The sequence below is a fragment of the Chlorocebus sabaeus genome, chromosome 11 (genome assembly GCF_047675955.1).
Source record: "Chlorocebus sabaeus isolate Y175 chromosome 11, mChlSab1.0.hap1, whole genome shotgun sequence".
NCBI classification, from domain to species: Eukaryota; Metazoa; Chordata; class Mammalia; order Primates; family Cercopithecidae; genus Chlorocebus; species Chlorocebus sabaeus.
In genome coordinates this window covers 3,957,023-3,970,826 of record NC_132914.1, presented here as the reverse complement: position 1 = coordinate 3,970,826, position 13,804 = coordinate 3,957,023, and the positions used below count along the sequence as shown (strand labels likewise).

Below are 13,804 nucleotides of genomic sequence, written 5' to 3'. Positions count from 1 at the left end.
GTATTAACCAGTACACTCTGGGTTGTTTTCAGAGGCTGCATAAGGAGCTACCGCTCAGCCTGGAGGAACTGGAGGATGTGTTTGATGCCCTGGATGCTGATGGCAATGGCTATCTGACCCCAGAGGAGTTTACTACTGGATTCAGTAAGTTCTGATGGGTGCTGGGCACCTCAGGGTTATGGGTCTACTTAGCACTGTTTAAGGTGCATTCCTGTTCCCTCTAGACCTGGGGGGCAGGGAGTAAAGCTTTCCTGCCCTCCTTTCAGGGACCTGGAGCTCAAGGTCTCCAGGCTCTGGATTGCTTGGGTCTCCTCATATGCCCGTCTCAACTGCTGACATTGCTGCTTGCTCAGTGCCCACTGCACTGCCATTAGCAAGTTCCCTGCCACTGGGACTGGCAAGGGAGATGGACGGAAGCTCTGCAGAAGGCATAGCATCAAAGGGGGAGCTGTGATGAGATTTGCAGCCTCTCCTTTTCTGCCTTCATAGAAAAATGGCCAAAAGGTGGGACAACTGGATGGCTCATTCCAACCCAAGTCTGGCTGAATTTTCCAGGCTGAGGGATAACAGCTATCAGTGGAATTTCTAGAAGGTTTGAACAGACTAGCCATTCTCAAGGTAACCAGGAGGAAAGCGAATTGAGATCTATGAACAATATAAAGAAACCAGACATACTATCCTATCAGATACATCAAAGGCAAATTTTACCACACATCTGCCTCATGTGTGGGGCCATATAATTTTCTAGTAAGTATCTGATGCCTTTCCTGACCTTCAGGAGCTTCTAATTGACTTGGGAGGATAAGACAGAGTGCTGTAATACTGGACAGTATGCGTATGGAGGAAGTACACTGGAAACTGTTAAGGAGCTTATAGATGTGAAGTCTAGTGATGCGAGCGGGAGGATGACTAGGATGACGATAGGCGCCTCTGCAGTCAGGGTGCTGGAATGCAGTGCAGGGAAAGGCCTTGTTGCTTAAAGAAGAAATCAACAGAGGTGCGTTCTAAGCCAGATGTCAAGGGACTGAGAACCACAAAGGAGCACCATACTTGTCTTGCATTCTGCCATTCCCAGATCCTAGCGTCACTGGTGGGGTGTTTGTGGAAGTGGAAAAGACACAGAATCTGGAATGTGTCCACGGACCTACATCCATGGATCTTCACTGGAGGGGCTTTCCCTTTCCTTCTCTCAGACGAACCTTCGGTGATTCCCGGCGGGTGAGAAAGCTGAACTCTTCCTGGGTGGGTGGGTCTAATTCAGATCCTTATGTCCTGCACCCCCTAGGTCACTTCTTCTTCAGCCAGAATAACCCAAGTCAGGAAGATGCAGGTGAGCAGGTGGCCCAGCGCCACGAAGAGAAGGTGTATCAGTCCAGAGGGGACGAGGATCTGGGAGACATGGGCGAAGATGAGGAAGCCCAGTTCCAGATGCTGATGGACAGACTTGGAGCCCAAAAGGTTTTGGAAGAGTAAGTGGTGACAGTGATTTGTAGAATGGAGACCAACCTGAGAGGAGCCTCTTCCTGTGTCCATTCAACAATTAACCTTTGTTAACCATATGCTTTCCAGTACAGGGAAAGGCCCCTTGGTTCTGCCAATGGGGGGCCTGTCCTTTGTGATGACCTGACTGCGTGTTGGGCTCTGTCTCTGCTTTTTCCTTTATTTTTCTGTAGGAAACATTCCTGTTCTCCTTCTCTCCCACCCCCGCACCTTCCTCACTCCCGGCCATGCGTTATCCCGCAGTCCTTGGCTCAGCCTCGCTCCCCAAGGGGCACTCACACATCAGAGGTCTGTACCACGCCCTCAGGGTTTTTCAGGGAGTTCTCACTAAGGCTTCCTATCACCGTCAGCTCCCCGGCATCTTTACCTCTCCTGGGTCTCTACAGCTACGGTGCCTCCCAGCTGCCCCCGCTGTGGGCGCCTTCCTGGCAAAAGCCCATCATGTAGCAGCATTTGCACACTGTGTCCCCAACACACCAGGCTTGTGCAGCAAGCCAAGGTGGGAAATTAACCTGTTTTTAGCAGGCCACTACTTGGAAAATTTTAGACGGCTGGGATCTCAAACAAAACATAATTACCCCTCCACCTTTTTTTTCCCCCTAAAAAGTGCTTTGGAATAGACACATGGATCTAAGCCCTGACATTGAAGTAAAGTCAAATAAAATAAGCAAAATGTGATGTTATAGCTAGGAGAAACCAAACAGAGGGCCTGAAAAGCATGTAATACCTTCTGCCCCTTTAGCCTCTGCCTTTGGCCTTTTTGTTTTGGGGTCTCTAGATCTTGGGCTAGGTGTGTGTTTCCTGCAGGGTGGGAATGCCCTACTGATTGCAGCTGACGTTTCCTGAGCTTGGGAAGAGAAGGGGCTACGGTGGGAAATGATAAAGAGGAGGCAAGAGAGAAGAGGCCTGTATATGATTTGCAGGACGAAGCTCTGTGAATTTTTCAGCAAACGATTTGGTAGACTGTGGCAGAATTGGGAAAGACTGGCAAAAGTGTGTTCCAGGCAAGAAAGGGATAGGCAAGGGCCTAGGAAAGATCCTGGTGGGGGTGCTACGCAGGCAGTGGATCTCAAGACCAGCAGCAGTAGCAGCGTTGCTGGAGGCCTAGAAGGGGCTGCAGCAGGTGTGGATCACAGAGAGTGCGGCTGGGCCGGTGGAGGGGGCACAGGTGGGTGGGAAGTTCATTAGTCATACACCTGACCCAGCTTCTCCAAGAACAAAGGCCAGAGCACAGAGACCATTCCTGGTGGCAGTGTGACACCTCCTCCTGGAGAAGGGGGAAGGAGAAGGCAGTGCAGGCGAGCTGAGGTGCTGTAATGGAAGGAAGGGGCCTCTCCACCCAGCCCGCACTGCAGGGCAGCAGCCTTCCTGGCAGGGTTCTCAATTAGAGTCCACCAGACGTGACTCTGAGGACCTATAGCAAAGGCCAGTGCAGAACTGAGCCAAAATGAGATGTCCCGAAGAAGAGGAGGTTTCGTGGAGGTTTCGAGAGTGGTCTGTAAAAACTGATACACAGAAGATGGTGACCAGCCACTTCCATCCTCACTGAAGTGGGCTTAGGTTGCAGCATGAGGGAAACATTCATGGCTGTGAGACCTCAGATAGGGAAATAGAAAAGGCTATGAAGATTTGAGGGCTCTTTGAAGATTTTGCTCACCGAAATGATTTGTATGTTGTCCTGGAAGCAGTGAAATCGATTGATAAACCTCCCAGAATCCCTTCTAGCCTATATTCCCGTATCCTCCCAGGAGGAGTGGCCTTGGTGTGCTCTAGAAGTTCGAGACTGGACATCTGCACTTTGGCTTTTCTTGGTGGCCTGATTGGTTGAGTGATTTGACAGCTTAGTGAGCTTTGGCTTGTTTTTCATCAAAAGCTGGAAGACTTGTCCCTTTCCCAGAAATCTGGGGCAAGCTGTTGTTGCCATGACTAAGTAGTTCAAAGAGTGTTGGAAGACGAGCAGGTGCGTCTGCAAATCTCGCTGGGACTTTAGCTCAGTTGGCTCCAACAGGAACCTGGCAGGTGTGGACAGACAGACCTAGGCTGGCAAGGTGAACCTTGATTTTACAATGCGTTTACTTCGTGATGGCATGTCTCAATTCGTTTGGTTTGCTGTAATACACTGCCATAGATGGGGTACTTTATAAATAACCAAAATTTATTTCTGGCAGTTCTGGAAGCCAGGAAGTTCAAGATCAAGGTGCCAGCAGATTTGCTGTCTGATGAGGTCACATTTCCTCGTTCACAAACAGTTGTCTTCTCACTGTGTCCTCATCTGGCAGGAAGGGTGAATGAGCTTCTTCTGGACTCTTTTATAAGGGCACTAGTGCCATTCGTGAGGGCTCTGCCTTCATGATCTAATCACCTCTCGAAGTCCTCACCTTCTGATACCGTCACGTCAGGGTTAGGATTTAAACATATGAATTTGTAGGAGATATAAACATTCAGACCACAGCAGGGAACAACCTGCCACAGGGATGGGAGGTCACCATGGTGTCTCTCTGAGACCCTCTTATCTCTGAACCCTTTGTCACATCTAAATTTTACCTGTAGGATGAAATAAGACCCCCCACAACATGCTGTGTGTGTGTTGTGGGGTGGGGAGGAATGGAACGCATTCTGAAAAACAGAGAGGTTCCTTACCTCCTCTTCTCCCATTTCCCAGATTCACCCATGACATTCGGTACAGTGCAAGGTTTACAGTAGATCATAATAAATACTTGTTGAGTTAATAAGGAAATGGGTGGTTGGATGGATGGATGGATGGATGGATGGATGGATGGATGGATGGTCTAAGTAAGTAGGCGGATGTTTGGATGGGATAGAAGAAAGAACTGGTGGAAGTGATGGAACAAGGAAAGGAGGGAGAGAGGGATGAAGTGTTAAAGAGATGACCAGGTAACTGATCAGAGGTGGGCCTGTTTCTCAGTGGTCCTCTTCTCTGCTGGGTGCAGAGGGTAATGTCCATTCCCCAAGAGCGTTGCTAGCATGGCATTATTGAATATCACTTCTGAATAAGATTTCTAAAATATAATGCTTAATACACAAGCACAAAGGATTTTATTCCTTATCCTGAGGGTTCCTGGTCAGAGCTATCCTCAGATCTTCTGTTTCTGGAATATTAATGGGAGACAAGTCACATTTATGTTTCTGTTTTTGTGGTTTCTGTCCTAAAGTGATTTATTAGGGAGGTACTTCCAGAAGAAACTGATAAGGGATTTGGGGAAGTGGGACAGGGAAAGGAAGTAAAACAAATAATGACATAATTTTAGGAAAAGTCCTGGTTCTCCGGGGATATTATTTATGTAGTCATAATAGTATAAACATTTATTTATTATCATATTTGGGAATTGGCATACAGAGTTTTAAAACAATACTAATTATAGAACACAGTGTCAATGGCACTAGTCCCACTCATGAGGGCTCTGCCTTCGTGATCTAATCACCTCTCAAAGGCCTCACCTATCGAACCCATCATGTTGGGGGTTAGGATTTAAACATATGAACTTGTAGCAGATATAAACATTCAGACCACAGCAGGGAACAACCTGCCACAGGGATGGGAGGTCACCACCCACTTCTCAGTGGGCCTCTTCTCTGCAGGGTACAGAGAGTAATGTCTATGTCACAGGGGCGTTGCTAGCATGGCACTATCAAATATCACTTCCAAAGAAAATTTCTAAAATATAATGCTTGTTATATAAGCACGGGTAATTTTATTCTTTATCCTGAGGATGCCTGGGGAGCCAACAGGAATCTGTTGGTGACAGATTGTCAAGGTACAGATGACTGTCATGGACAAGCAAATTTTGGAAAGAGCTCAAGAGAAGTATAGGCATACAGATAACTTTATCCTCATAAGACGAGGATCATAAGCGATTTTCCATAATTAAATTAAATTAAATGTGAAATATACACTACATAAAGTCTCAAAGTTTAACAGAGTAAATAATCAAAATGTAATTATGTTGAAAGGATGGAAGGAGGTGAAGGACTTATATTTTCAATAGCTGGAAACTTGAAAGATTAAGACACAGAGTGAATATTTAAGTAACAAAAGACTTTCAGAAGACAATGAACTGAGCTAGTTATTACATCTTGTTCTATAGATGTGAAAAAAGTGTTGGAAAATACATATGTGCCCATTAATTTAAAAAATCAAAAACCTGATTGTTTGGGGGATAAGATTTATATTTATTCTCTACTTTGCTGGAACAAAGTTGAATTGGTAATTTATAATAAACTAGCCTGTGAAGTTTCACTTGAACTCTACTGTTTATTGTTCTATAACTTTCAAACTTGATGCTATAACACTCTATTGCCTACTAGCTGTGAGAAATTATTAACTTTTGTTGAATTAAAACCTATCCTCTTTCAGATTTGTGTTTAACTTAGCTTGATCGTTGACTACAGATTTTTTGGTTTCTCCAGAAAGGGAGAACAGGGTCCACCATGTGTATCTCCCCCTCATTCCCTCCCTGGGTATCAGCCTGAGCCCCTGCATCTCTGCCACTGAGCCATGTACACACGTACCTCTGAGCCTTTGTTTATTGGCCTCCTGGTCTCCCCAATCTCTCTCGCCTTGTCCTTCTGTGTGCGCACATCTTTCAGACTTGCTCCTTCCCTTCTTTTTGCCTGTCAGTCATCCCTAGTGTCACCAGGCCACAGCGGGGTGCTGCATATTCTCTTCCCTTCCTGCAGTGACAGTTGCTTTCTGCCGTCCATCACATGGCACGTCTTTACCTTTCAGCAGTGAGGACCATCCTTCCTGGAGGCAACCAGCTCTCTCCTTTAGCTCCATAGCGTGTGTCCTCACATGCACCGGGCTCCTGTCCTGTCTTCTTCCTGGCATTTGGAGATGCACCCGAGCATGTTGCTGTGCACACTCAGCCCCATGAGCCCATCGTGAAGGCCACAGGAGAACAGAAGCAGCGGAGCGAGGTGGGGAGGGAGGCCAACACCGGAGTCAGACAGAGCCCGATCTGGACCCCTGACTTCATCAGTTACTGCTGGGTGATCTTAGACAGCTCCCTCCACCTCTCTTCACCTGCTTCCTCATCTGTAAATGGGGTAATTGCAGCTCCTGCCTCATAGGGTTACTGTGAGGACAGAATGAGCTGATACCCTTCAAGCTCCTCGCATGCAGCAGGCATTCGGTCCACGTTAGCTACTGTCATCTTTATGGTGATTCTGACGGTACTGTTTCTGGCTGTCAGTTTCCTATCTGGGAACCTCTGTATTTCCCGTGAAGCCTCATTTCCACACTTCCGCATGAGCATCCCTTCTCTTGCAGTGAAAGTGATGTCAAGCAGCTCTGGCTACAGCTGAAGAAGGATGAACCTCATTTACTATCCAACTTTGAAGATTTCCTGACCAGAATCTTCTCCCAGCTCCAAGAAGCCCATGAGGAGAAGAATGAACTGGAGTATGCCCTAAAAAGGTGGGTACCCCAGTGTCAGCCACTTTCTGTAACTCTGTGTGAAAGAGACACACAGTGCACTTTCTCTTAGATCTTCTGCCAGAACGTTGGGTGATGCCTCCTTATCGCTGTCTGCCAAAGTGGGGACCAGGCCATATGTCTGTCACGATATATGTATTTTTAAGCTCTCCCTCACCTTTATAAGCTATATGATAGGCACTATTCTAAATACTTTTTATACACTAGCTTATTTAGTCCTCACCACAACCCTTTGAAGTAGGGACTGGTCATCATTTTGCACATTTATTATCTGCACATTTTGCAGGTGGAGGGTTGGAAACCCAGAAAGGTTAAGTAGTACACCCCAGAAGCCACAGCTTGTAAATGGTAGAGCCAGGACTCGGAGTGAGCTAGCCAGGTGCCTGTGACCAGAAGAAAAATCACTCTGATTCCCTCCAGGCAGTAAGGCCCCAACGTACTGGGCCATCCCCCAGTGCCAGATCAGCCTACTTTGCAGAGGTGGCATGTTTGGTAAGGTGACCTCTAGCCCTGCTGAATGTCCCTCCTCCTGGCCGCTCTCTCCCATCACGGCCTCATGTATCTTCATCCGCCATATTTGCCTCCAAGACCTCTCCAGGAGACAGGACCAGGCAAGTTAAGCAACATCTGAAGCAGCTGCTGAAGAACTGAACCAGAGTCAGAAGAGGCAGGTATATCACAAAACTGGGGCAAGCCCGCTAGACACCAGTCCCTTCATGAGAATCAATGCATGGTTGTGGGCACCGTGATGTTCTTAGTCCTTTAACACACATTTACAGCCGTGAGCTCGCATTTTGTGAACATGGACTTAGACGTGGTATGACTAGGGATGGTTCATAACCCTGAAGGTGAGGCCAAAACACAGGGCTGGGCTTGAGTAGAGCTTGGAAGCATACAGAGGAGGCCCTGCCCCCTGCTTCTGCCACGAAATCTTGTCCACACCCAGAGATTTGCTCAAATTCTGAAGGAATCCTCAACAATCCCATGGCTGTGCAGTTCCACAGACCACCTGCTCCTCCATTCAGATACTTCCAGCAAAGCCTGGAAGGCAGTTTCAGAGTCTGTGCCGAAATAGTCTTAGAGCAAGCGTGCAGCCTCTAATTGCACAAGAAGAGATCACCATGTGTCTTGCTGTGTAGATCATCTATTTACACATTATTCTGAGTCCTGGCTCCTTTTCGTCTTGTGTCTCCCCAACCTCAACTTTAAAAATAACTTGTAGATCATCTATTTACACATTATTCTGAGTCCCGGCTCCGTTTCATCTTGTGCCTCCCCAACCTCAACTGTAAAAATAACTTGTAGATCATCTATTTACACGTTATTCTGAGTCCCGGCTCCTTTTCGTCCTGTGTCTCCCCAACCTCAACTCTAAAAATAACTTGTTGAGGTCCATTGGGTATACACAGATCTGGGGAGAAAGGGCTCTTAGGACTCTGTATTATGAGGAAGCTGAGGCCAAGTATCACTGGAGGAAACATAGTTTGGCTGGAGGACTGTTAAGAACATTCTGGGGAGAGGCTCCCAAAGCTCAGAGAAGGGAAGGATTAAAGAGTGTATTTTTATGTAGCTATTACCTAATTAAGAATCAGAACTGGCTGGGCGCGGTGGCTCAAGCCTGTAATCCCAGCACTTTGGGAGGCCAAGACGGGCGGATCACGAGGTCAGGAGATCGAGACCATCCTGGCTAACATGGTGAAACCCCATCTCTACTAAAAAATACAAAAATCTAGCCGGGCAAGGTGGCGGGCGCCTGTAGTCCCAGCTACTCAGGAGGCTGAGGCAGGAGAATGGCCTGAACCCAGGAGGCGGAGCTTGCAGTGAAATCCGGCCACTGCACTCCAGCCTGGGCGACAGAGTGAGACTCCGTCTCAAAAAAAAAAAAAAGAATCAAACAGAACTGAGTTTGATTCTTGATTCTGCCATTTACTAGCTACACAACTTAGGACAAGTTACCTAACCTCTCTGAGTCTCAGCTTCCTTATCTGTAAGATAGGGATAGTATCCATCTCACAGAGTTTTGAGTATTAAATGAGATAATGCATGTAAGTATTTGGAACAGTGCTGGCACATAAGTATCCAATGAATGTCAAAATAATAATTATTAGTATTTTAAATAAGTATCTTTATTAGTCTTAGAGGATTTGTCTGGCTGAAGTGGAGAGTTTGAGCATCAGTATAATCAGAGGCTAAGTTTAAGGATCCCTGTATCCTTCCAGACAACAGTGTAGTGACTTGCTGCTCAAAGTGGAGTCCATGGACCAGCAATGTTGGCATCACCTGGAAACATCTTAGGAATGGAGAGTCTCAGACCTCACCCCCAGCCCCACTGAATCTGCATTTTAACAGGGTGTCCAGGTGCTTAGCCTGTAACTTTGGAAAGTGGGAGGCTGAGAATCAGGAGTTCTGGGTTTGAGTCATGTATGGCTTTGCAACCAGCTAGCTCTGTGACTGCTCAAATTTCTCAGCCTCTCTTGAGGCTTGGTTTTCCTATCTGTAAAATGAGGGGACTGGATTAGTTGCTGACCCCACTTCACCCCTTCTCCCCTCTGAGCTGCAGCACGGATCACCTGGAGGAGCCACAGCAAAAGTTAAGTGGCCTCTCCCAGAAAGGAAGGCGTTCTTCTCTTCTCTAAGGAGATAATTGCAGTCTGAACCGGTGGGCAATTACCCAGCCTTAGCCTGCGTCTCATCTGCAGGACCTCCTCTGCTGGCCTGCATTTCTGCAGGAAGAAACAAGCTGGAGAGCTGCTTAGCCCTGAGATCCATCTTTAAGGGCCTCTATTAGCGGTTTGTCCTCATTTAGTAATTGTGCTTGAAACGTTGTTGAGATAAAAGTCAAGCCGCTCTTGGTTGCATATGCACAACCAGCTCATGCAAAGGTTCCAGCCTCTCCATGCCCATCCTCAGTCAGTGTCCCTGCCAGCCATGCCTGCTCTGGAGTCAGCTGATCAAGGCCCACTCCTGGCTAGGGAACTGTGCTGGGATTGAAGACTCACTGAACTCTTTGACCAGTCCCATTCCAGAGGTATTCTCCAGATGCAGAACCTGAGAACTGCAGACCGTATTGAGCAGGGCACTGAAAGAGGAGGCAGGAAGGACTGGAGCCCCTGCCCAGCCACTGGCACTTACCAGCTGTGTGACTTCAGGCAACTTGCATTACCTCTCTGTGCATCAGTTTCCTTATTGGCAACCTCTGATGTTTTCTACTAGAGCCTCTTCCAGTCTCTTCTATTTTTTAAAGAAAGGTGGGTCGCACCTTGCTGGCGGGCCTGTCTATAAAGGCACTTGCAACTCAGACGCCAAGCAAGAGACTGGAAATCCCAACAGGGTATAGGACATGAAAATGGGATTCTTTACAAATGACTCAGGGTGAGATTACGTGACGCTGAGACATCTAGAAAGTGAGTTTGGAGGTGTGAGGTTGTTTGTGGGAGGGACATTTTCAGGTTTTAGAGAGGAAGTGGGAGGAAGCTCTTGGGGATGGCCTGATTTGGGAGGGAGCCTAGAGGAATCCCGAGGAGAAGAGCGGGTTCTGGTGAGCTGTGAGAATATCTCCCAGGCACCTCCACACACTCACTTTTCATTATCGTGGATGACATTTCAATGAGCGCCTATCCCGGATGCTGGGGATGACAGCTCAGGTCACGACGGCTGCATGTCTGCCCCAGGCCAGGCACCGGGGGAACAGTCTGTGCGTAACCAGTCGCTAGCATCGAACCAGCACTCCCTCCATGCCAGGCTCTGAGTTAAGCAAAGGGAACATAGAGTCCCCCTCCTTGAGGAGTTCGTGATTGCACCGAGGAGACAGCACTTAGGTGCCTGGAAATTCTACACAAGACAGACCAGAAAATCCTCCTGCAAATGAAACATTAGACAGCATTGCCATGGGCAGCACAGCCTCGACTTTTTCTCCTTGTGCAGACCACACACCTTTCTCCCACAGGGCCAGAGAAAATGAGGCTGACCTCTGGGGGAGTTCGGCCTCATGCAGGTTAGGCAGGACACACACTCCCTGTCCCAGGCTGGGCCGTATCCCCCAGGTCGCACTGCGGCTGTGAGTGGAAAAGGCCCACCCCAGCTTCCTCCTCACATTTATCCCCACTTCCTGGGAGGGAGGAGCTGGCAACTGAGGTGGCTGAGTGCTAGGCAAGCCCTCCATAGCTGAGGCCAGTAGAACCCCTCAGAGTGTCCTGGAGCATTGTTAGAAACAACCCAGAGTCCTCCTCACTCATGGCCGTGAATGTTTTTTTAACCTGCATATCAGAAATAGGAGCAGGAAAGGAGTGTGGGAGCGTTCAGTCTCCCATACCTTTGTCCTTTTGCACAGAAGTTGAAGAAATACGGCCGGGCGCGGTGGCTCACGCCTGTAATCCCAGCACTTTGGGAGGCTGAGGCGGGCGGATCACAAGGTCAGGAGATCGAGACCATCCTGGCTAACACGGTGAAACCCCGTCTCTACTAAAAATACAAAAAATTAGCCGGGCGCGGTGGCGGCACCTGTAGTCCCAGCTACTCAGGAGGCTGAGGCAGGAGAATGGCGTGAACCCGGGAGGCGGAGCTTGCAGTGAGCCGAGATCGCGCCACTGCACTGCAGCCTGGGAGACAGAGCGAGACTCTGTCTCAAAACAAAAAAACAAACAAACAAAAAAAAGAAGTTGAAGAAATTTCGGATTCGAGCCCCTTCTGGGCCTCCACTTCTCTCCAAGGAAGGTAGGTGAGACTTCCGCTGAGCAAGTCCCCTCCGCATTCACAGTGCAGATGTGTGGAGGTCTTCACACTTCAGCATGAGGGATATAGTGTAGACATTGGGGAGAACTTAGAATTGGGAATGTCTTTGCCATGGAAAGCATCCTCTGCGTTGACCTTTTTCTGGAACAAAAGCTTGAGATCTCCAGGGGATGTAGAGCAGTGCTGTCTGGAGGCAGCAGTAGATCCAGACTTTTCACCAGAACCGCTTTGGGATGCCAGAGGTCCCACCCCAGTGGGGGCCAGTTCAGTTGTCTGAGGTGGGGGCTTAGCGTCTGTATTCGTAATGTATGGGGGCAAGGGTAAATTAGGCAGTGTCTGAGCGGGGTGCTTTGAGCTCTGAAGGAAAGTGCTTTCTAGATCAAAGGCCAGCCCCAGGCTGTGCTCTGGGAGGGCTCCGACTCAATCCTCTGCAGCTCTGTAGCCTGGGAATACCAGCTGGCTGCCTGTTTGGCATCACTGGTTGACCATACTCGGGCTTGACAAACTTAGCAGCAGTCCCCATGCCCTCCTTGGAATCAGCTCCTCATCCGCACAGCGTTCCCTTGTCCGTCTGAATCAGACCTCAGGCCGTTTCTTGGGAGCTCACAGGCTCTTAAGTTGCAGCCGCTACCAGCTGCTATTCAGCCACTTCCTGTCTGCAGTGATTCCCTGGGCTCTGGGAAGGTGTCCAGACCAGGAGGAATGTACCCTGCAGACTGACAGGCAGCCCCAGCTATGATGGCCTGCACCCCCACACAAGCCTGAGGATCGGCAGCCTGTGTTGTGGAGCCTGGAGGACAAGGAAGCTGTCCCCGAAGCTTTTCAGGGAAGAGATGACATCACATCGCTGGCCCTGCCTCCAGATAGGGCAGCAAGTAAAGCACCATATTCCTGGCAGGAGGCCCTTACATTCCACAGAGTTCTTCGTGACCCTGGGGAAGGCCTCAGCTTCATAGTTGTCGAGTGGTAGGTTGCTTAGATTTACCAGAGGATTTTAAAATTAAAAGGTAGTTCCCTCTCCCCTAGAGAGTCGAAATGGGTGTCTCAGGGAAGGGGCCCAGGAATGTACACCATAACACACATCCCAGGCGGTTCTGATACAGGCAGGCTGTCGACCACGCTTTGAGAAATGCTCCTCTAGCCGGTTCTTCCAGAATCAATCAGCCAGCAAAAGGTACATCCCGGGGTGCCCTTCCAATCTGGAATGCTAGTCCTATTGTTAGGGTGAAGTTCTCGGCGGGGACTCTAGGTGACGAGGTTGTGACTTAATCGAATGCGTGTCTTCTGTGGGTTTATTATTATGTTGCGCACATTGTTAACATTGCCCTGAGAGCAAATTGGAAAGTGAGGACTGTTTGTGCTCTGGGTACACCATGGGCGTGATTTGTAAACCCAACTAATAAAAAACGGTTTGCTTTATAGAATGGGATAAAGCTGCAAAGTTGGTTTATACAGGCAGCAGAATCTAATTTGGAAGAGATCATCCATCTTGAAAATCTAATTGGCAATTTCACAGTCTTTGCAGCATTTTCTACAAACTCTTACATTTTCCTTTCATTCAGCTCTACTCTAGTCATGCATGTATGTATGTGCACGTGCATGCGCCCACGTGCGTGTGAGAGAGATGGAGACAGAGAGACAGAGATAAGCAGATAATTACGGAGACCGAGATAGACTGATCTCAGGGGAACAAAACTCTAAACAGGATTTTTCTAGTGGGAGCTTCTTAGCTGTCAGAGGACTGCAGCTGCCCGAAGAAGGTGGCAGAGGGCAGTGGGGAGTCCAAAACCCTGCTTACCATTCCCATTCCAAGCACAAAACTGACTGAGGCTGAATTTGCTTCCATGTTCTTCTCTTGCAAAGAGCAGACTTCTTGAGACTTCCCTAGTCGAGGGTCTTCATTCCATCATCAGCTCGTTGGGCAGGGAGTGGGAGGGAATGTGGGTAACATGGGGGAATAGGAGTCAAGCTCCTCCCATAATCTTGCCTCTTTTTGACCATAGCAGTGTGGACTGTTGGCCCCATACCTTGCTCCAGTTCGTGCTCACTCCCCAGTTGACAGATTCCAGGTGTAATTTGGAACACTGACAATTCTAAATGCAAGTATATGGAGTTATC

The 13,804-nt window shown here is 48.4% G+C and overlaps 1 protein-coding gene across 3 annotated transcripts in view; it reads left to right on the top strand.

Annotated features, from left to right (window-relative positions):
- The window catches only part of CRACR2A (calcium release activated channel regulator 2A), a 92,833-nt gene that overhangs the window by 25,647 nt on the left and 53,382 nt on the right, over nucleotides 1-13,804 (top strand). For 2 of the 3 annotated variants that reach the window (XM_073020394.1, XM_007967265.3), the window contains exons 3-5: nucleotides 33-144; nucleotides 1,286-1,469; nucleotides 6,791-6,937. In XM_073020394.1, coding sequence (XP_072876495.1) covers nucleotides 33-144; nucleotides 1,286-1,469; nucleotides 6,791-6,937 — 443 coding nt within the window. The remainder of the gene's footprint in view (nucleotides 1-32; nucleotides 145-1,285; nucleotides 1,470-6,790; nucleotides 6,938-13,804) is intronic. The other variant, XM_073020395.1, reaches the window with a different exon arrangement.